The following is a 22,334-nucleotide window of genomic DNA, read 5'->3' on the forward strand; positions in this document are numbered from 1 at the left end:
CACAGGGCAGAAAGCATAGGGAGGTAACCTTTGTCTTCACATTCCTCCACCCTGTACAAAATGCCTGTAATGCCCCAAGTCTGGAGGGTTACAGGCTGCTTCTTTGGATTGCAGCTTAAATTAATGATAAAAAGTCAATACACTATCAGTTCAAACCAAGCATATCAAGCACTGCTTCTGCCTTTACTGTTATAAACAAATTGGTTTCAAATTCTCAGTGTGAGTTACAGCAGAGGTCTCCAATGCAGCACCCGTGGGGACCTGCAAAGAGACCCACAAGGTTCTCCCTCCCTGTCCACTATACATCAACAGACCTTTGAAAATGCTGGGACACGTCTTTCTCTCCATTTCTAGCTGCTACACTTGCTCTTCCTGTCACCTCTACCATTTTGCCTTGCTAATTCTTCTTCCCTCCAAGCCTCCTGATTCACTATTTCTCTCCTCCTGCTGCTTTAGCCCACTTTTGAGGAGCCAGCCCCACACAGCAGCCATTCAGAAACTAGTCACGCACTCTGTGGGATATCCCACAGCCATTTCTCAAATTCTGAAGTGTGCCCACAGAGCCAGAACAGTGGGGGACCCCTGTCTTCCAGTGTAGCCCTCTTTCTACATAGAGACAAGCCCTACTGGGTCCAATGGCACTTAATCCCTGGTGTAAGACTGCAGCCCTGTTCTCGCTTCTCTACACTGAACACAGTTCGTTCATTTCAGATAAACACCCCCTATTAATGGAGCTCTTCAAACTTCCTTCACCTCTCCTCAATTAGCAGCATTGAGGACAGGAAGTTGGAGGGTGAGATCTTCCCAACTCTGGTGATACTAGAGACCATATCCTGTGACCTGAAGGAATGCAAAAAGGTGAAGGCAATCTCAGCTGGTGAAACTGAGAAGGGATCCCCCCATATATCCTCCCAAAAATAAAAGCTTTCAGTATGAAGGAGGAGAGAAAAACTGTTCCCCATTGTGTGCAGCCCTATAAAAAAGAAAGAAAAATATGCCAGTGGAGGAATAACATGTGTTCAAAATTAGTCGAAAAACAGGGGGAAGTTGAAATGAGGTAACAAATTCCTGCAAAGCTTTCAATTGATTTAAGCATCTGATAAGAGAATGTTTAAAGTTTGTCTTTTATACATGCACATCAGCAGTGGCTTAAAAGCACTTTAACAGTGTGCCCTGTGCATGTCAATTCCATTGAGCTCAATGGCACAAACTCGCCGGTAAGTGTATAGGCTGGGGGCCTCAATGGCCCATGTGGAAGCCCGATAATGCTCTCCAAGAGATCGCAAAATAAGCACACTTCATCATTTTTATGCTTCAGCATGGAGTGCCCAGGGTGGGTTAGATCACAAGATGAGCATCTGCAGCATTGTTTAAGATTAAAATATGCACTATGAGCAATAACTAGGAGACTTTGGCCCCCCACCACACACACTGGTAGATGATGAAAATGTTTCACAGTCATACTCTTCTCACTCCGTATATTGTTATATCATCAGCCCAGACTTACTGACTTGTATCCTGCAGTGTCCTCAATTTTTCTTTTTGAATCAGGAGTTCAACGCATTCACAAAGTGATTATGTACTATTCTGGCATATGTAAAAGCCCCAAGCAAGTGAACTTTTTCCCACTCTCTCTCCATCTCTTTGGATCTTTATATTGTGAATTGCCTATTCCCCAGGCCCCTCCTTCGTGCACATCAAAGATCTACTTAATATTCAGAATTTCTTCTTCTTCCTCCTGTTTCAAATGTTTATTCCATTTGCCATGAAAGTTTTAAAGTACAGAATCTGCCAATGGCAGCAACATAGTTCTGCAGTGAAAAGGCATAGTAATTTAACATGCATGAGTCAGCAATTACATGCAAACATCAGAGGTAGTCATTAGTCTTTCTTTAGACCCATGTTGTTTAACCCTCACATTACCCACTGTTCCCTGCTTTGCATGACACAATAGGCCACAGCCAGCTGTTGAATATTCACAATGGCTGTTTTTCTATGAGGTACACACTGCCACCCACCATGGTTTAAATAACCACATGAGTCTTTCAATCATGTGAACTAGGTCAGTGACTGTCAGTGGTTCTCCAGGGTTTCAGGCAGGAGCTTTGCCCAGCCGTAACTGGTTATACTGGGGATTGAATTTAGGACACCATGGAAAACATGCTTTGAGCATAGCCCTTTTACCCCAAGATTTAGGGCGCAATCATATATTGCAGGGGATCAAAATGGTGAACTGCTATTTTGAAAACTTGCTTTGGCTGGGGTACAGATATCCTTTTAGCCCTCTGCCCCCATTCCTTATTTCAGTGGAAAGAAATGAACTACATCAGTCCCTGGCTTTTTTTCTTAACAGATCCAGTCCTGTGGTCCTTCAGGGAAATGAGGGGCTTTGGATCAAGAGGATCCAATCCATTCTCTGCACTTTCCTGCTCCAAAGGAGAGAAGAAGGTTGATGGCACCCAGGCAGCCTTCACCTCAGAAAGCCAAGCAGGCAATTCCTCCGTGCTGCCACCCTTTCCATATCTACAGCAGGTCTGGGAGGGTCAGACTTTGCAACCTAACAATGCTCAGTGAGTGGAATCCAACTTCTTCTCTCCACCAGCCATGTGGGGAAGCATTCTAGGAATATGGTGCACAGCAGGGGGTATTATCCTGGTGTCATCCTGGGGCAATCAGATACTACCAAGATCAACAACTTCTATAAACTCCAACCAGCATGTTCACTACTCAGGGATTATGGAAGCGGTATTCCAAAGCACCTGGGTTGGATACAGGATCTTCCAAAAGTCCCTTCACAGGAGGAAAGAACCAATTTGGGCGTCCCTCCCTCCTTCCCACACCACAGCTCCTCTTATTCAGCCATTGGTCATGTGTGTCATATTTTCAGGGGCTGGAGCAAGTCATCTGCTTCCTGATACAGCATAAATTGGGTTCCATCCATGGAGGACAGCAGGTTGTCTACCTCTGCATAGAGGATCAGCATTCCACACACACACACACACACTGCCCCCGTTGCATGTTCTCAGCACCCACTCACAGGTTCCCCTTCATCACAAGCTGGCAGGCATTTAGCAATTTCATACTACTCATTTGTTCATTCATAAAAAAAGAAAAAGAAAAAGTACCAGCTCTCTAGTGTTTATGCACCACACATGGCCACTTATAAAAAGAAAACAAGAAAAGAATGATTGCAAGATCAATACAGAATTGTAAAGCAAATAAAATAATAATTCCTTTAAATTCAGAAGGAAAATGTTGCAATAAATAGAAGCAACAGGAGCCATTTCCCAATCCACTTACAAACAAAGGACTGAAAATATCCCTGAAGTTGAAATAAAGGCCCACAGCAGTTAACCAATATAAAGATTTTAAACCATTATGGCCTTGGCTGGACAGACATGCCACGATGTCATTGACACAGCTATGAGCAGCAATGTGGACACTGACTTGTGGAGGGAATGATGAGGGAAAGGTTTCTGGAGGTCAAAAATTAATTAGAAGACGACCACCTAAGGATGAGGCGGCACCCTTACCATAAAGGGCTTTGCATTCCCCAGTGTCCACTCACCAACGCAGGCAGGAAATGGACCTGGCAGGAACTAGGTGATGAATTAGCTGACCAGACTGCCCCTTTAAGAGCTTCACTCCTCACTAAGGGGGAATAGAGCCCAGGATAGCTTAGCAAGCCAAGGGATGATAGAAGGGAGGGCGAGAAACGTGTGGCCCTCCTCATGTTCTGGCCTAAAACACCTGGCACTCCTAGCCAGAGGAAGTCAATAGTGAAACATAATGGGAGTTGCAGGCTAAAACATCAGAAGTGCCACACATTGTCCAGCCCTGATTGTAGGACCCAGACACCTTTATTTGAAATCATGGAATTCTACTTGACTTGATACTGGAAATGAATAAAAGGTGATATATGCTGAACATCAGTGGAGAAGTTGCACCATTCTGGCAGAAAAAGACGTGGTAGAAACAACCTGAGTCAAACCAGCTGTAACATGGAAACTCTGTGTGGAAGAAACTTCATAAATAATTAGGGAAATGCTCTGTTTCTGGGAGTGGGAGGAAGGTATTTAACCTAGTGCAATTTCTCTGATTGTCATGAAGTTGCTAGTGAATGCTGAGAAATGTATTTTTCTTTGGCTGCCTTTGGATGTCAAGTACATGGCCCAGAACTTCAAACACAAAGGCCTTGGAAAATGTTTCACGGATTTCTGCAGTTAATACAAAGAACCCACTCATCTGGGGAAAGGTACATTTCCCACAATTCCTGGCACCAATACAGTGCTACATAACCACATTCCTGCAAGGAATAATGTGGGCAGTAGTAGGAACATGACAGTTCCCGGTCACTGCTTTTGTTGCTACTGCAACACTGGGGAGTGGGTGGAGGTGCTCGTTCCAATGTCATAGGAGATTCAACAGGGGTCAGACTGGGCTTGATGCTGGTCACAGAATAAATGGAGCTATTTTATGATGTTCTGGGGAAAGAGGTTATTTTGCTGAGCCAGAAACCAAATGGATGGGGGGAATTATATGTTTAGGCTACATAATAAAAATCAAAGGTCTCTGGGTGGTGTCCAGATAAATTGAAACATGAAATTTAAGATCACCAAAACAAAGAAACAAAACCCACATCAGAAAACCACCCAGACAAACACACAAAAATGATCATGAAACAGCACAAACCACTGTAGCTGAACTGTAAGAACATGGTGTCTGGTTAGATCATTTGAAATAAAATATATGGAACTGTGTTGTAAAAATGTTCCCATAAAGTTTGCAGACAATATCACACATTTAACATCATTTAAGAATTAAGTATTGGATTGGATTTAAACTACTCTGGGAGTTTGATCAGAAGCATGTTATTTATGTATTTATTTTGGATTAATTATCGCAGAATGAGATGCTTGGAGTCTACATCTAAAAATGAGCAAATTCTACCCATTTTTAGGAGTTTGCATATTTCATGCAGTAGACAGTAATATCCTCCATTTTACAATCCATATGTAGAACAATTGCTTCCTTTGACTGAGATGAAATACTTAGTGAGCCATAAATGTAGCTGATAGTTGTGAAAGCAATGGATTATGTAAGGCACATTCAGACCTAAGTGGGCTTTAAAACATTAAAAGGCATAGATCTTGTTGTTGCATGAGAAGTTTGTCAAATGGTCTCCCATTCAACCCTCAGCATTAGACATTTATTACACACAGTTGTTCAGAATATCAATACACAGTGTACTGGATTCGCTTCCACACGTAAGTTTTTCATAGTCATAATTCAGGATCTTTTCAAAATGGAGGAGGAATGAGAGGACCAGCAACAGAGGAAGACATAATAGGTGACTGCAATGGATGACCAGACTTGTACAAAATAGGGCTGAGCCAAAACTCTTTGCCCATGTCTCTCTTTAGGGTTCTCCGCATAAAAACCTTATTATGTGCTTGTGATCCTCCACTCACTGTAGGTTCCAGGTCCTTTATGCAACACTATCACCTGCAGCACCCCATCCCCATGTTCTGAAGACATATCTGCAGGGTTTTTTTAAAGCAAAGATATAATGCACAGAAATGCTTATGTTCCACACAGTTCCACTATATCACAGCACCACCATAGTTGTTCAATGGACTATATTGAAAGAAAGAAAGAAAGAAAGAAAGAAAGAAAGAAAGAAAGAAAGAAACTGAGGAAAAGAAAATCTCATTGAACTGAGGCAGTCTTGCTCCAGCAAACAAAGAGAAGCAGTGGAGTAAACATCTGATGTAGACAAGCCCTTTATGTTTATGTGGATGTGAATCGCGGTGCAAGAAACCACCACCTCAACTGCTCCCATTCAAGTGATGGCAGTAATATCATTACAGTGCTATGTGGTGCTAAAACATCTTCATGTTTACTATGTGATCTTCATTGGCTAGGCTCATGTAGTGAACAAGAAAGAAGCCAAAAAAGTGCCAAAGGACTGCAACAAACAAACAAGAGAAAACATTAAGACTTTATGGACCACCCCACCCCGCCCTACAAGCACATTTTGGATGGAAATTAAGACAGCTCAAGGCAGCATTACCATGATCTAAAGAAACCTCTTCACTGAAAGCACTTCCTGCTTGTCAAGGTAACTAGACCTCATTTTCTGTAAGTTCCTTCTCCTCAAGTTCATGTAAAACACTTTTTGTTGATCCAGGACATCTCAGCCTAACTGCTACAATCTCCCTGCCAATGCTCTGTAATGAGATAGGCAAAAACAGCAGCGTTACTCAATATTTTTAGTACCCCATCCTTAGTGCTTGCTGATGAGTCCCTGAGGAGCTGTGATGCCTAGCTTCTATGAATATTAATAATAGACCACATTAACGTATCGGAAGGACTCTGTGCATAGCATGCAGAGCTTTTGCAATCTCTAGGTGCTGAGTGAATTCCAGCTAATCCTATTTGGAGAGATGAAGCAGTCAGATAGCTCAGAAATAACAGTTGCTTTTGAGTCAAGCTGCTGGTCCAGGAGATAGAATATGAATTAACAATACTGCAGCACAAGCGCTTAGGAGCGCAAAGACAGGTTGTTCTTCCCGATTGCAGATACTTTGTGCAATGGCATCATCTGTATTCAAGCAGCTGAGATGGTATTTGGCTTCAGCTTTTCTCTTTCTCCCTTTCAGTGTTTGTATCATCTCAAAATAACGGAATGTGCTGTGTCTGATTAGATAGGCTGATCTGCAGTTACACTTCCACATTTTGGATGAATTACACATTGTTGGAATATCCTCAGAGTTGTGTGACAATAAAATCTGATGATCTACATGCTATTTCTTATTAACTGATACAGAAACAGTTGAAGCAACCAAAACAGTAATGCTTGCTCCACTCTAGGTCAGCCTAGGTTCAATTAAGATGGCCTTCACCCAGTCCCTCAGAGGAGAAAATGTACTTTCAGCAGGTGCAGCATGTGTATTCTCAAACTTTTGATAATGTGTATTGGGCCAAAAAATCCCAGCTTCAAGTACAGCTGATGAGATCTGACCTAGCAGTTAGTGAGCAAGAAAGGGGTCTTGGGGTGATAGCGGAAAAGGCAAACTCCATGTTAGGCATCATTAGGAATGAAACAGAAAATAGAACTGCCAGGATTGTGCTACCCTTATACAAACTTTGGTGTGACCACACTTAGGCTATTGTGTACATTGCTGGTTGCCTTACCTGTAAGGACATTATTGAAATGGGAAAAGTAGAGAAGGGCAACAAAATGATCAGGGGGCTGGAGCAACTCCCTATGAGGAGCAGCTACAGCAACTGGGACTGTTTAGCTTAGAAAGAAGGCGAGTAAGGGGAGACATGATAGAGGTGTCAAAATAATGAGTGGCATGGAGAAGGTGGAGAGGAAGACATTCCTTTATGCCAGAAAGAACATAAGGAAGGCACCAGGCGCTCTCCTTTGGGAGAGCATTCAAGATACGGGGAGCGGCTGCAGAAAAGGGTTGGAAAGAACCCTGCCGGGATCCATCTCTCCAAGCATGCATGGACTTCCTTTCATGCTCAGTCTTCCAAAGTGAGCCAGGGCAAGAGGACATCCACGAGTGCTTACAGACCCCCAGTTGTGCCACTGGCTGCCATCTTCTGGGTCAGCCACAGCATCCCCAAAGGCATCTGCAGCTGGTGCAGAATAGGGGTGCTGCTGAATGGTCATGCACTGTTTGGGTGCACTGTTTTCCCGGCAGCCTTCTTCAGAGTCAGCTCCAGCATTCAAACAGCAGCTGCTCCTAGCATGCAATTGGTGCTGCTTGCAGTTGCAGGGGAGGCTCTTTCCTGTCAGGTCCTTCACAACCGCGTTGTTCAGCACGAGTTGCAACATTCAAATGGCAGCTGCTTCTGGTGGGCAGGAAGAGTGCTGCTTGTGCAGCAGGTGGAGCTCAATCCCTGGCAAGCTCTCCATGAATGCTGGGCATGCTCATCAGGAACTCAGACTCTGGGCCATTGCAAAGTGGACCAGAGTCATTAGCCAATCCCAGCGAATCAGGGATTCCCACCCCCAGTCAGATTCCTCAAATATCTCTATCTGATATGACACATTATTGAGAAGAGGAAGTAATCAGTAGTAGCTGGACCCTTCAGCTCCTTCACCCACATCTATTCTGTGGCAGCTTACTTGGGAGTAAGTACAAACCTAAAACTGAGAGTCAGTCAATAGTCTTGTCTTTTTTGCATTTGTGCTTTAGCTGTTTCTTGGTTCACTCTAAATGTTGCCCAACATGCAGGCTAGGTAGACGTCCCAGTTCACTTTCAGTACCATAGAAACAAACATCCATTACAATTCAAATGGATCCCAGGCAGATGTCAACTTCAGGAGTAACACTTTTGCAGACTCAGTGGCAGCATTTACACAACCCAAGAGGCAACCCTCCAAGATTACTATGCAATTTTTTTTACCATGATCCACCCAACAGATGATCAACTGCTTTCTATGTTGTTATCGTTTCCATCCTCTCCTCTAAGTTCTCCCACTATTACAGGCATCCCATCAGCCACTGTGCTTGCATTTCAAGCCCGAGGTGCATTACTCCCTGCCACTGTCATCTGCCTCTTCATTGATCTGCATGCAGAGGCTGGATGGCTGAAGCGGCTCCTGCAGCTGCCACTCTTTCCAGGAAAATCTGTGGTAGTTTCCTACCAAGATTATGGAAACCCTGATCCTGGGTTCAGACAACACAAGCCATAGTGGCATGAAAAAAACATAGAACAAACCATTGTTTCTCATCACAGTTTCTAAAGACCAAACTTAGCATGGTGAATTACCACAATTTGGGTTGGACAACACAACAGATCAACAAGGGTAAACAAGGGGGCTTTTTGTGTTGACTGAACCCAGACAGTGCGATATTCTGGAGAGGAAGAAAGGAGCAGGTTTTAAATCCTAGTTCAGCCCTAAATTTATAAGGTAGTTGCAGGCATTGATTAAATTGATCTGGTTAGCATTAGGGAAACACAAACAAAGACTGTAACTGATATGCATTTCAAGTGCAGTCTTAAACACATCTGTTCAGAAACACATCCCACTGAGTTTAAAGGGACTTACTCCCAGGTAAGAGGAGCCTTAAAATGCCATATAAAAATGTATAGTAAAAGCAATTTTTCAAGTTCTGCATTTCTGTCCCATGTTAAGTGTCAGACCCTACTGTAAACAAGAAATGGAACAAAGGGACGCATTTTTACAGACACAAGTAGGCCTGTTTTTCAGTGACTTTCATTAAGGTCTGTGGGGTAGATTAAAGGAACTGTAGTCGAGACATCACTGCGGAGGGGTGAAACCATTGGGGTCACTAGGAATTTATTAGGCCTCTTCTCTGAATGTCTTTTATTTTTTTTCCAAAAAGTGCATGAATGTCTTTTAGGCATCGGACAGAATATCTATTCTGTTGACTGATGCACGTGTGTATTTATGATTTTCTATGCAGTCCCACAGTCCATGTCCATAGGGTGGTTTACAAGAAGATCCATTTATCTGGATTTTAGCTGTTCTTTAGTTGGTTGTGTATATTACTTTAATTTTAGGATTAGGGTGCTTAAAGGAATTTAATAGGGAATTAATTTGTTTATTATCATTTGGTATGCTGATTGCAGTTATGGAATCATTTAAGACAAAAGGTAGAATATAATTTCTGCCATTCATTTCTCAAAGGAACATTTATGGACAGTGTTTGGGCGACGGTAAAAGTTGTCTTACATTTCCCAAGACTGCGGGAAATGTAAGACAGAGCTCTTCCAGGCGAATGTAGCATGCATTCAGCATCCACAGATTCAGTGTTTTGCTTCATAACTTTCTGCTGCTCTTGTTATTTCATGCAGATAACATTTTTGTGAGCAATAAAAAAGGGTTCAAGAAAAACGGACCAATGGCATGAATCTTAGAAAATACTGTTGAAAGCATCAGTGATTTGAGAAAAACTGATACAGCGCTCAGTCCTTTTGATGAATAATGCCCAATGTGTATTTCTGCTCCAGGAGGTCATAAGATGAGTGACTGCGCCTGCCCGGAATCATGTGGCACCGCAAAAACGTTGTTCCTCATTTAAATGTATGCTTATCTGAAAGCAGCTGCTCCCTACAAAAGAAGCTAGAAAGCTGGATCGTAATACATACACCACTGAACAACTGAACACTTCAACTGGAAACAAGTCATTAAAGCACTGAAATTGTAATTGTATGCCTGGATGTTCATCTACTACTCAGAAGGTTAGTTGAAAGCAGATTCCCAAATTATTTGGCAAATACGAACTCTGGCATTAGAATGGGTAAGATCATTACTTAGGGCATAAACAGTTGTCTGGGTGATCTTTTTGATAGTCCATCATTTTTACTCCCTACTATGGCTCTTCCTTGGATGTGCAGGCTACAGAGCACAAGCCTGTTAAAAATGCACAGACATAATTCTATTTTCCAAGCCTTAAGCAGTAGATTTCAGTGAAACATCCAACATGCTTTTCATGTCCTATTTGTATTGCCATTTCTTCAAATCATACCAATTTCTCATTTTGCCAAAGGCCCCAAATACACATGTGTGATATGCTGGTTTTCACAGTGGAAAAAATGTTCTTTTGGCGCTGGTATGTTTTATATATGACATTGAAAACAGATTGATTCTTCCTTGTTCAATATAGGGAAAATACCAAATATTTTTCAGGAAAAGATTAAAATCATGAGAACAGAGATATTACATAAATTAGCATCATGTATTCTTGCAACTATGACTCATAAGAGGAATAAACAGAAGCATGGCAAGTTTCAGAATGTCCACCAGAATTTTTAGATCTAATGTGACAGAGCTCCAATATCCAAGCCAAATACTGTTTTCACTGTTGATGTTAAATCAAAACTTGGCCAGTCAGTTTATTACAACTGAAAACAAAGTGACTAGGTACCATTATCTACCATGCCATGCTTATCTAGTGGATCAAACAGTTGAAACAACTCAGCAGGATCCATACTACTGAATGAGAGAGCAATGATGATAAAACAATATAAATACAATAAATACAGGCTAGTACAATTAATCATCCACAAAACTAGGTGTGCACATCCTATCAAACTGCCCAATTAGCAAAGCACACTAGATATACAGTAGGGTGACAGAGCCTGGGAAACCCAGCTGCTGGGCTGCTTGTGGTTCTCTGAGCATCTGGCTTAAGGGAGCTTGGGTAACAGGGCTTTGTGAAGACAGGGTGGGTGTCTTATTTGCCACCTTCTGAAGGAGGCAGGTCTGAGACCAATTATAAACCACCTTGTGAGTTCAGAGGAAGGGCAAGACACTGGAGAAGTTATACATGCAGTTAATGGAGCATAGAAAAGAAAACTTTCTGAAGAAGGGAAGCCAGTAATAAGTTAAGCTGTGGAGGCCATTCTGGTCATTTCCAAGCAAAAATGTATCCTATGGGGGTGGTTCTGCGGTGGTGCTTCTATCCTCCAGAGAGGCAGTTTCTCTCAAATAGGCTATTTCAGACTGTAATAATATTCAACCTCTTTGCAGTGATGCCTGCATTTCTTCTGCAAATATTAACAGCAAATTAATTTGTTGAAATAAATAAATAAATAACAAATGCAAAACAAATGATACATAAATAAATATGATGAATCGAATAAAATGAAATAAATAAATACAACAAATAATAAATGCAAAATGGAGGTAAATGTTGAAGTGCTGTGAGTCAAATATTTTAAAGCATGCCTTTGGGGTTGGAGATAAAACCAAGAATTTAGGGTACAGGAGACTACAATATCTAAAAGAGTAGATTTTCGTGATGCAAGAGACTAAACTTTCTGACCCCAACCCACCCTCCACAAATGCAGAAAACACAGCTTGAGTGGTCACCTAGAAAGGACACATGCCCATTCTCTAAAGGTAAGCCTAATGTGTGAAGAAAAATAGCTGAGTTTTTGTAATGTATTCTGTACAGCTTCCTGCTCTGAGGACAGTGAAAAGACTAAGGCCCTGTACTGCAATTTACTCTGCTCCATGCAGTAAAACCCCCACAATTAATCCCAACCTATCTGTGTTGCACTGTCCAGCAGACAATGAAAAAACATGAAACAATGTGTGATTAAAAGTGGCCACTGTGCCAGAAGGTTTGGAGCTTCAAGGGTTTGGGGCACAGTTTGTATTGCTTACCATGGTAAGTTGAGGGAACTGGTAAAATTTACTTAGAAAAAGAAAGGCTGGGCACAGCAGCTGGTTGTCCAGTAACTGTACTGTAGTATGAAACTGGGATAGGGAAGGCTAACAAAGAACACACACACAACATACACTGCAATAGAGAGCCCATAATGCAAAATTAATTATGATTTTTTTCTTCTTCAGTTACTGAAGTAATAACAAGCATTCGTTATCTTTCTTATTTTCTTGTCCTGGAATTCCAGCCATCAACACCCAGACAGGCAGAAAATTTTTATTTCTTATTTAAAAAAATATTGCTGAGGCTTGAAATTTGGCAAATTTCCAGGTCATTTTCTAGCCATAGAGCAGGAGCTAAATTTTAGTGGCTTAAAGGTACTTCTGATTTCTTCTTTGCTCTCTAAACAGAGATAATTAAATAGAATACAAGTATGATCTTAGTGCTAAGCCCATGTCAGAGACTGGACAAACAAGAGCTCCAAACTGAATGTTCTTTCTGTCAATTTGGATTAGTTTTTGGAGGGTTTTTTCTTTAGCTTTTGTTTGTTTGTTTTGGAGGGGGAGGTTAAAAATAAACTTGGTATAATATTCCTGTGCCAGTAGCACTACTTTCCATTTCCACTAAATTGAAAGGTGCAGTGCAGGAATAGACTTGATGCCTGGATACACTGTGATCCAGGTTTGTTTTGCTTTTTGCTTTCATATAAAGGGCAGAAGAGTTGCAGTCTCTTGGTGATGGAATAGCTAGCTAACATCCCTAATAGAGAATGTTCAGCTATCTTCACTATCCATATTTTTAGTACTTCAAATTCTTCATGGGCATTGATTTTGAGGAAAATCTAAACCATTCTGTTTAACATCTCCCCTCTACACAAAATGGCTAAGAACGCTTCACTTTTCATTTTTAAATTAAAAATGGGACACTTTATATTGCAGAAGGCAATAGAAAATTGAGAAGATATTCTAGACAGGGAAGATGCTAGACAGAAAAATAAGAAAGCTCTTTCCTGTTAGTACTGTACTAGATTTAATGTAATGATATGGTGGCAAAGCCAGCCCTGATGAATGAAGAAATGCACATTTACTACTCCAAGTGAACTATAAGGAACTTCTAAATTCATGTTGGGTTCAGAAAGAGGTTTTGTTGCCAAGTCCACCTAGTTAGCTAATGAAGTAGATGGAGTTTTGAATCTGACTGAACAGAGTATTGTGCCTGTCTTTGTATCCCTGTAGTATTTGTATGTTCAGACACTACGGTGAGCAGGGATTTACTCATCCCATGTAATGGTTGAAGACCTCTCCAGCAGAAGACCTTGAACTCACGAGCTAGAAAATGTCCCAGGCAAGAGTGTCATTTCTGCTTCTTCGTCTACATTCTGGGTGCAGCATTTAACATAAATAACAGATGACTGAATTATGTACACAAGAATACTTATTGCATGGACAGTGACAGCTGGTTTAGATGTTACCATGTATACATTCTGAGATGAGCAGTACCTGTGCTTGGATTCTATGTAAAACAGTGACACAGTTCTAATCCAGCAGTACTATTTGACTGTATTTGAGATCCGTGTCCCAGTAATTCAGGTGTTACTTTATTAGTCCAAGGAGGAGGTGGAAGTGCTCTTTGACTCTTGCTACTCCCAGTTCTACGATCCCTGGAAGAACACTCCAGGTGTAGAGCACAATGGATCCACAACAGTAAAATTTTGACATTGCTTTTTGTGTCTTGTGAACTCATTCATTTACATGGAAAATAGAACCATTTGGCTGTTTAAAAATATACATTTAAAGAACATAATAAAATGAGCACATGCAAACACATGCATGCTCATTAGTTGCCCTTAAACATAAAATTGCTTTGTTTGGTTTTTAATACATGAGGGGAAAATGTGGTCTGAGCACTATTAGAGCCCTAGAGGGCCTTGGCATGCCCTTGCGCTACGAGGCCCTAGACTTTAGTGCTAGACTTCCCTTGCACCACTAGGCGAGCTAGTGACTATGGGTAAATGCCATATATTCCCAGACAAGAAACCAAAATCATTTAGAAACCGGCTTCTCTTGGGGAGGCATGAAAAGAAATAAAATGCACATTAATTAGAGATAGAATTAGTGTACTTCTAATTCTAACTGAAAGGAGAACAAGCAGAGGTTCTCCTTGCAAACCAATTCCCCAAAAATTAAAAAGCCATTTTCTATATCTGGACTTAATAATTGAATTAGCATATTTTACCCTTTTTTGTTGCATTTTGAATGAGCAGTAAGAAAAATTAGATCTAACTTGCTTGTCCACAGCATTCTAAGGAGAAGAGATTAAGAACTTCATTAGGCACAAGCATTAGTATCCTTGGGTGAGGTCAGACTAAGACATAATGCATATTTATGATGCTGATTAGGAGGGTGACTGCTTGAAACCAACTGGTTGGTAAAATTAACAACATCTGCTAAGGATCTTATTGTTTCCTGGGCCATTTGCAATCACTACAATTTTACAGAAGTGTTTGCAAACCTAGGAGACAGTGATGCTCTTAGAATGATAAATGGGGAATTTTATATAAAAATAATGAGACTGTGCACTCAAAGCACGGCACCAACGACACTTACTTCTGGGGTAAGTACAGTACGGAGGCCAGGAATGTAAGAAAAGCCTTCAGGCAATGGCCCTTCTGAGACTAATTACATGCTGAGCACCAGGCTGTATACCTTGCTGTGTGGTAATAATTTCCTTCCACTCAAAGTATTATACAACTTTTCCCAGGTAGTTGCCTTAAAGCTGAAATTGAGGCATTTCGTGGGCTCAGCACCTCTGAGAAGAAAATCAATTTGGTGAATTCTGTAACTCACTCATTGGAAACAAATTTGTGCAAACTCTTCTAGAGAGGATTCGGTCAGAAACATCCATTTTTAATTTATTTTCAAATCTATTGAAATTATTCTCAAAGTCAAGGTTACAAAGCAAGCCGATTACTCCTTTCTAGGACAGTAGGTACAGATTTGATAGAGAAATCTAGGTGAGGGCACTGGGAAATCAAACCGTCTTATTAAGGTGGAGGAAAGCAATCTATTTCATGGTAATAGCTGAAATGCAATGGTAGCAATAGGATTCGAAAGCAGCAAGTAATTCCTTGGAGTAATAGGAAGGTGGGAGGCATGAAAGCGACAGGAGAACCTTTTAATGTCCTGAGACCAGGGTCCACTAGAAGTGCTAATGAATACATTGAATAAACTGCAGGAAGCCGAGTCAGAAGCTCCTGACTCCCTGCACACAAGCCTCTCCGTGAGACCAGTCCATTTCTGTTTCTCAAGTCTACTTTCTATCCTTGACTAATACCCACCACCAAACTAGATATGAAGGTACATTTATTTGGAAAGTGAAGAGGAACTAAAGAGCCTCTTGATAAGGGTAAAAGAGGAGAGTGCAAAAGTTGGCTTGAAACTCAACATTAAGAAAACTAAGATCATGGCATCTGGCCCTATCACTCCCTGGCAAATAGATGGGGAAGAAATGGAGGTAGTGACAGATTTTATTTTCTTGGGCTCCAAGATCACTGCAGACAGTGACTGCAGCCAAGAAATTAAAAGACGCTTGCTCCTTGGGAGGAACGCTATGGCAAATCTAGACAGCATGCTAAAAAACAGATATTACCCTGCCGACAAAAGTTCGTATAGTCAAAGCGTATAGTCAATTTTCCCAGTTGTAATGTATAGCTGTGAGAGTTAGACCATAATGAAAACTGAGCGCTGAAGAATTGATGCCTTTGAATTATAGTACTGGAGAAGACTCCTGAAAGTCCCTTGGACTGCAAAGAAATCAAATCAGACAATCTTAAAGGAAATCAACCCTGACTGTTCTTTAGAAAATCAGATACTAGAGATGAAAATCAAATACTTTGGCCACCTAATGAGAAGGACAAACTCACTGGAAGACTCTTATGCTGGGAAGAATTGAAGGTAAAAGGAGAATGGGATGGCAGAGGTTGAGATGGCTAGATGGGGTCGCTTGGGTGGTGGGTGTAGGGCTTGGGTGGACTCCAGTGGATGGTAGAAGACAGGAGAGCCTGGAGGAATGTTGTCCATGGGGTTGTGAAGGGTCAGGCATGACTTGGTGACTAAACAAACAAACAAACCCACTCTTTTTTCAGGGCTGCTGCAAGGGCCTTGATTAGATTGTGGCAAGAAGGAACGGTTTTTTAAAAATTAAAAAAGCCTTTCCCCACCGCTGCAGCCCGTCCCGCAACATTTCCCACAGCTCACTCTCATGAAGATTAGTCTGCTTCAGCTGCTATTGCATATATACTCATTACTGTAAGTTCCTATTATTAGGAGAAGTTCAAAATATAACATGTAATAAGCCAGAGTCCAGTAGCTTCCATGTTGTTGTTGTTTTTATAAACTAATGTATAGATTTCATGTTTTGCAATAATGAGTTGGCAGTTTTGCTTAAACTGACACTCAGTGAAGATAGAGGTCCATGTCTTGCTATTCTGAGAACCCGATTCTTTTCCTCACACAATTTCTCTTGTACTCCTGTCCCTCATATAACCTTAGATGACAAAAATTGCAGTGCAAATATACTTTAGAAAGTAATAACCTCAGATTATAAAAATGCTGCTGATGATGTGGTGTATGTGTTAACTCCCAAAGCTGTTAACATTTAAAACGTATTGTGGATCTTAAAATCTGGAACCCAAGAGATATCATGCATGGACCACTTCCAAATTGGAGAAACTGCAAGAAAGCCAATAAGGAAAAGCAACCAAGGTCTAGTGGTACAACCTCACCCTCATAAAACCTTCCAGGTTACACTATTCACAGCAGTGGTCTGTAATTTATATTCCACACTAATGTCACCAACAGATACTCACAGTTGTGGCGTACTGAATATCCTTCCAAATGGAAGTCTCCCGAGACAAATCTGAGGCCTCAAAGAGGTTCTCTAAGATCACTTCCCCAATCATGTCATGCCGGGAAAACCTGTCAAAGTCAAAGACACTAAGATGGAGCTTTCTGTTGGTCAGCTCCTCATAGGGCACGGGAAATTGAAAGCACTCATCAAAGGTGGGATTGAGTGTTTTCCTGTGCACACGTGTTTGGAACTTGCGCTTCCTGTCAGGCAAGAGGTAGATTTTGACGTAGGGATCAGAACTGCCACAGAGGTCCTTAGCAGGCAAGTCAAAAGCCTTGAGGATCCGCACAATCAGTGTCTCATTCTCATAGTCATATTTTAAAGCAAAATTAATTTTCCCACAGTTTTTTTCTGCCTCTTTCTTGGGGTCCTCAGAGTCCACAGATTTCTGTTTGTACAGTTCTGGCTTGATCCGGCCAATGCAAGTTGGCTGCTCTGCCGCAAGGGGTAGCTCTGTGCCATAGTCCACACTGGAAACATGCATCTGCCTGGGCAAATGCCTCTTGAAGGAAATGTGCCTGTAAGAGATAAGATGAAGTGAGTGCATTGTGAGACAGGAAGCTGTCCTGATGCCTTCATAGATGCCTGACCCAGTTTGCAAGATAAGGCACAAAATGAGGGAGAACGAACATGCAGTACAAAAGGGCTCTTTTTAGTCACATGCTTGCACAGAACGTAAAAAATAATTTAGGGATGAAGATAGTACTAAGTTAGACATAGGCAACCTTTTTGGCCTGTGGGCAAAACTAGCATTAGCACTACTGCAAAATGGCTGCCATGACAAACATAACTAATCACACTGTACAAGTAACTTGCCCAAACAACTGTGTACAAAGCTGAGGTGGAGCCTGAAACACCACACATTAAATCATTCCTTTGAAACCATATTTTTCAGCACTAACAACCCTATTTCACAAAAGGCAAACTATTTTTCTCTCCCTGCTTGGTAGTCATTGGATTCATTCCCCCCCCCCCCCCCCGCCTCTCATTTTCTCTGGATCACCACCCACAGATGCACTCTCTCCCTCTCCCTCTCCCTCTCACACACTCACACAGAGAGTTCAGATAACATGATAACTTACACTCAAGGCTGATTATGAGCTGACTATGCCAAGTTTACAACCCATGATGAATAGCCCCTCCCCACCCAACCACATGGTCTCTCATGGCTTCTTTGTGCAACTGGATTCAGACAATGCATAACCTACAGTTCACTAACTGCCGAGAGTCTGCTTTGTCTGTAATTGTATTGTCTGCACCCAGCCTTTCTTTATGTCACCCTTCCCCTGCTCTATTTCTCAGAATATCTCTGAGCTTCATTAGGTTACTCAGAGACCTGAATAAGAAATAAAGTTTGCCACAGCTGGGGATCCTCATTCCTCACTTTGTTTTGAAGTTACCTCAGCTGTCAATAAGATTTTCTTTTAAGTAATCTCCTTGGTATATGCCAAGAGAGTTGTAGGGAGCATACACTGCATTGCCAGGTGTTGCACTTGATCACAGGCCAATGTGATCTGGAGAACCCTGCAACTCTCAGGTATGCTCTTTGCTCATCTGGATGAAAAGACATGCCATTCTGGCGTGATGACATGCCTATTTGTTTTTTCGCTTTCCTTATTTGGATCCAGACTATGTTATACAAGAGGATAAAAATAATCCTCCTTCTCCCCATGACCCGAAAAAGGAAAATGCACACTGGGACTTTATCATTTCCCTTCCATTACCCTTCACTAGGTAAAATTTGTCTTTAAATTTAAAAAAAAATGTCCAAAGAAGTCAAGGCTACGTACTAGTTCTCCCTTTGATTTCCATCTCTAAGAATAAAACAACTTCCCTGTACTGAATCAGAATTATTCTAGCTTAGTATTGTCTAAGCCTTCCCAAACTTGAAGTCCTCAGATGTTTTGGACTAGAGCTTCCATCAACCAGAATAAGGATGGCCAATAGTCAGAGATGATGGGTGTTGTCTAAATCACCTTTAGCACAAGATCAGGGAAGGCTGGGCAAACGTGACTGGCAGTGATTGTATCAGACATGGTGTTTCACAGCCCTTTTGGAGCCCTAATGGAGAAAACAGAGATGGATCTGGGACTTTTGCATGAAGAACATGCTCTGCTAGTGATCTAGAACCCTTTACCTACTACAAAGAAGAATTCAGATGTTTGGTCTGGAATTACTCCTGGCAGTGTCTGCATGGATGCTACCACAACCACATGAACGATACTCTAGTCTACAGGTACCTGTGACTGTGAGCCGCCCAAAGGTGCTGTGGCACAATTGGGTGGCATACAAATGTTTTAAATAAGAAATAAATCAATACCTCAAAGGCAGTCTCAAAGAAGAAGGAAAAGACCTCTTCTTGCTCATCCCAGGGTGTAGGACATGGAACAACGAACTTAAACTACAGTATACCAGGTGCGAGATACAAGGAAGAACTTCTTGCCTGTCAGAGAATACAACCATGCAACCAGTTTCCAAAAAAGGTTTTGCTTTCTTCCATACTGGAGATATTCAAGAAGAAGCTAGACAGTTATTTGAATAACTAGCATCTGGTGTAACTGGCATCCTGCAGCAGCAGGGGGTTGGACCTGATGGTCTTGTTTGCCCATTCTGACCCTATTATTCTATCATGAACAGAGCTTCCGAGCTGGAAATGGATTGCCTGTAAGTTCAATTGATTGCAATGGAAGAAAACATTTGATGATCATGAATGCAAGGAACTCATAAAATTTCAAATTACTGCTAAAGCAATAAATCCCATTGAGATGATTTTGCTCTTTGTGGGGCTTGTACAAGCAATCTCAATTTTCTAGAGATGAAGAGTGCATTTCCCCTTAGTTCTCAAGCAGGGTTACACACACCCCCTCCTGAAATGGCAGTATGATCATTGTGCAAACATAATGAAGGAGGTGAGCAGGCAAGAGGAATCTTCTCACAATGGGAAAAAAATCCATTTGCTCCATTTATTAATTTTTTTGGCAGTCTCACATTGCAGGAATAGCATCAGACCCTGAGATAATATACACATAGAAGGCAAAAGTATACATTTTTTTTCAAATCCGCGTCTGCATCTACCTAATCATCTATTTTTCCATACACAGACACACTGGCTGGACTCTGTTGGATCTGTGAGTTCAGTGTTACTTGCTGACTCTGTGTTAGGGGTGGACTCCTACTGATTAACCAATATCTTCCTAAAGAAGGAACAGAGTAGTGTCATAAACTAGGACCCTGAAATCTGTATACATAGACCTAAGTTGTCAAAAAAAGTTTAGCCCTGTCAAAACCCTCCTTTTAAACAGAAGCTTTGTTTTGACGTCTGTAAAAATTCTGTGATCCCATTAATGGGGTGACTTACACTTTTCCCCTTTCCCAAACACCTGGAGTATCAGGAAAGGGTAGAAAAAGTGTAGGTCACTGGGAACTGTCAGTTCCGCAAAACCAAAACATAACAGATCCCCAGAGGATCTTGCCATGAAGGGACTGATATATACATTACCTTCTTTTGTGAGAAAGGGTCCTCTTGAGGTTTGTTTTCACTCCGCTCTTTGCCATTTGACAGCTGTCAGGCAAGCCCAAAGTAACAAACTAACCTATTTGCAGCTTCTCTTGGTCAATGTTCATGGTAGTGCTACTGTACTTTGGCAGCAGACTCCCGAGGACATTGACCAGGGCAGGTTTTTCATTTCATATCACCATAAATATGCACATGAAATTTTGATTTCTTAGTTCAGTGTTCACAAATTATAAAATTCAAAATGTATCCAGAATGGGGGGGGGGGCGGGGGAATCTGCTGTAGTCTGCCACTGTGGGCTGGAATGGGAATGGGTCCCACGTCCCTAAGGCAACGCTCCTTCAAGAACCAAAGCCTCAGACATATGGAGGTGGTGTCAATCAACCTAAATTCAGCAACACTAATATTTAAATCTCTTTCTTGCAGTGATCCTCGTTGGAACAACATACCAATATCTTCCAGCCCCAGTGTCACTAGAGGTTTCTTTCTGTGGTGCTGATCTCTTTTTGCCTTTCTTCCCAGAAGAATCTAACCTAGTCTGAACTGTCTCCTGCTCAGAATCTATCCCACAGCAGAATCCTGCTATCCAGACTACAGTGCATGGGCCCAGCAAAACCTTCGGCCAGAAACTATGTAAGTGGTGGCCTGTGTTGCTCATGCTCCCAGGCCATGCAAGCACATACCTGGCATTGTGGAAGGCATGAGTCAGCTAACACCAGAGGTGATTTGTGTGGAGCTGGTGGATGGGTAGCTCTGTTTCTCTGAGGGGGAGTTTAATTAAAGCACTTTCAGACCAATTCTAGGAATTAGATCCATAAGAACCAGACTACAAGGAGGAAGTCGTATTCATTGTAAGGAAGCAAAATATTTTGCGTGATCTAAAGAAAAGGAAATAGTTGGTGCTTTGCTTTGCACAGCACAGCACAGCACACCAGAATAGTCTGAACTCTGATTAGAAAGTCCCAATTTACTATTTCTGACCTGGAGGACAGAGCACTGATGTGGAACTGTAGTCTTCCTTCTGGGAACACCTCATATACCAAAACCATTAAGCATTATTGTCTTGGGAAAATACTTTGTCTAAGGACTACCAATTAATAAGAATCTAGGATTGTATGAAATTATGTTTTCCTGTGCCATCTGATGCAATTGTCAGTGAACTGAATGATTGGTGAAAATTTCCACTCATGGATCTTCTGTAAAAATGGGCGTGGCATTTTCTGTGACTTTCCAGAGGAATGTGACAAATTCTAGTAATATTTATTGGGGGCATAGGACTTAACATTGTGATGAGACAGCATTCCAGCACAGTCACCACCCCTATGAAATGACCCAATGGAAAGAATGCTAAGTAATGAGACAGTGTCATTCCCAGGGGCACCATAGGAAGCAATTATGGCTGCCCAGCTGGCATTATTCAGGAATAAAGAATACTGATGAGCTGCTGAGTGCAGTCCCACAGTCACCTGCAGGACCGGCAAAGGCTTGGGGAGAGAGAGACAGAGAGATCATAAACCCTCTCCCATTCCATCTTAATAGCAAACTCCTCAACACTAACAAGCATCACTAAGATTTTAGCCTTCCATGCAGAGTGAAGCATTCTTTGATGTTTGTGCTGATTCCACCTGACTTCTTAGAGGTGCCAAGAGAAAAGGGGGTGAGGTGAATAATGTGTCCCTATTCAAGTTCAGTTTTTGGTATGTTCCCATGAATCAATCATTCTTGAGGTTTGTGCATGTTTTCTATCTAATCT

At 41.6% G+C, this 22,334-nt stretch overlaps 1 protein-coding gene across 1 annotated transcript in view; it reads right to left on the reverse strand.

Moving 5' to 3' along the window:
• Positions 1–22,334, reverse strand: part of SYT6 (synaptotagmin 6) — a 72,929-nt gene that overhangs the window by 45,172 nt on the left and 5,423 nt on the right. The window contains exon 2 of the mRNA XM_044420522.1: positions 17,026–17,584. Coding sequence (XP_044276457.1) covers positions 17,026–17,584 — 559 coding nt within the window. The remainder of the gene's footprint in view (positions 1–17,025; positions 17,585–22,334) is intronic.

Source organism: Varanus komodoensis, unplaced genomic scaffold (genome assembly GCF_004798865.1).
Source record: "Varanus komodoensis strain SLA01 unplaced genomic scaffold, ASM479886v1 scaffold1, whole genome shotgun sequence".
Taxonomy (NCBI): Eukaryota; Metazoa; Chordata; class Lepidosauria; order Squamata; family Varanidae; genus Varanus; species Varanus komodoensis.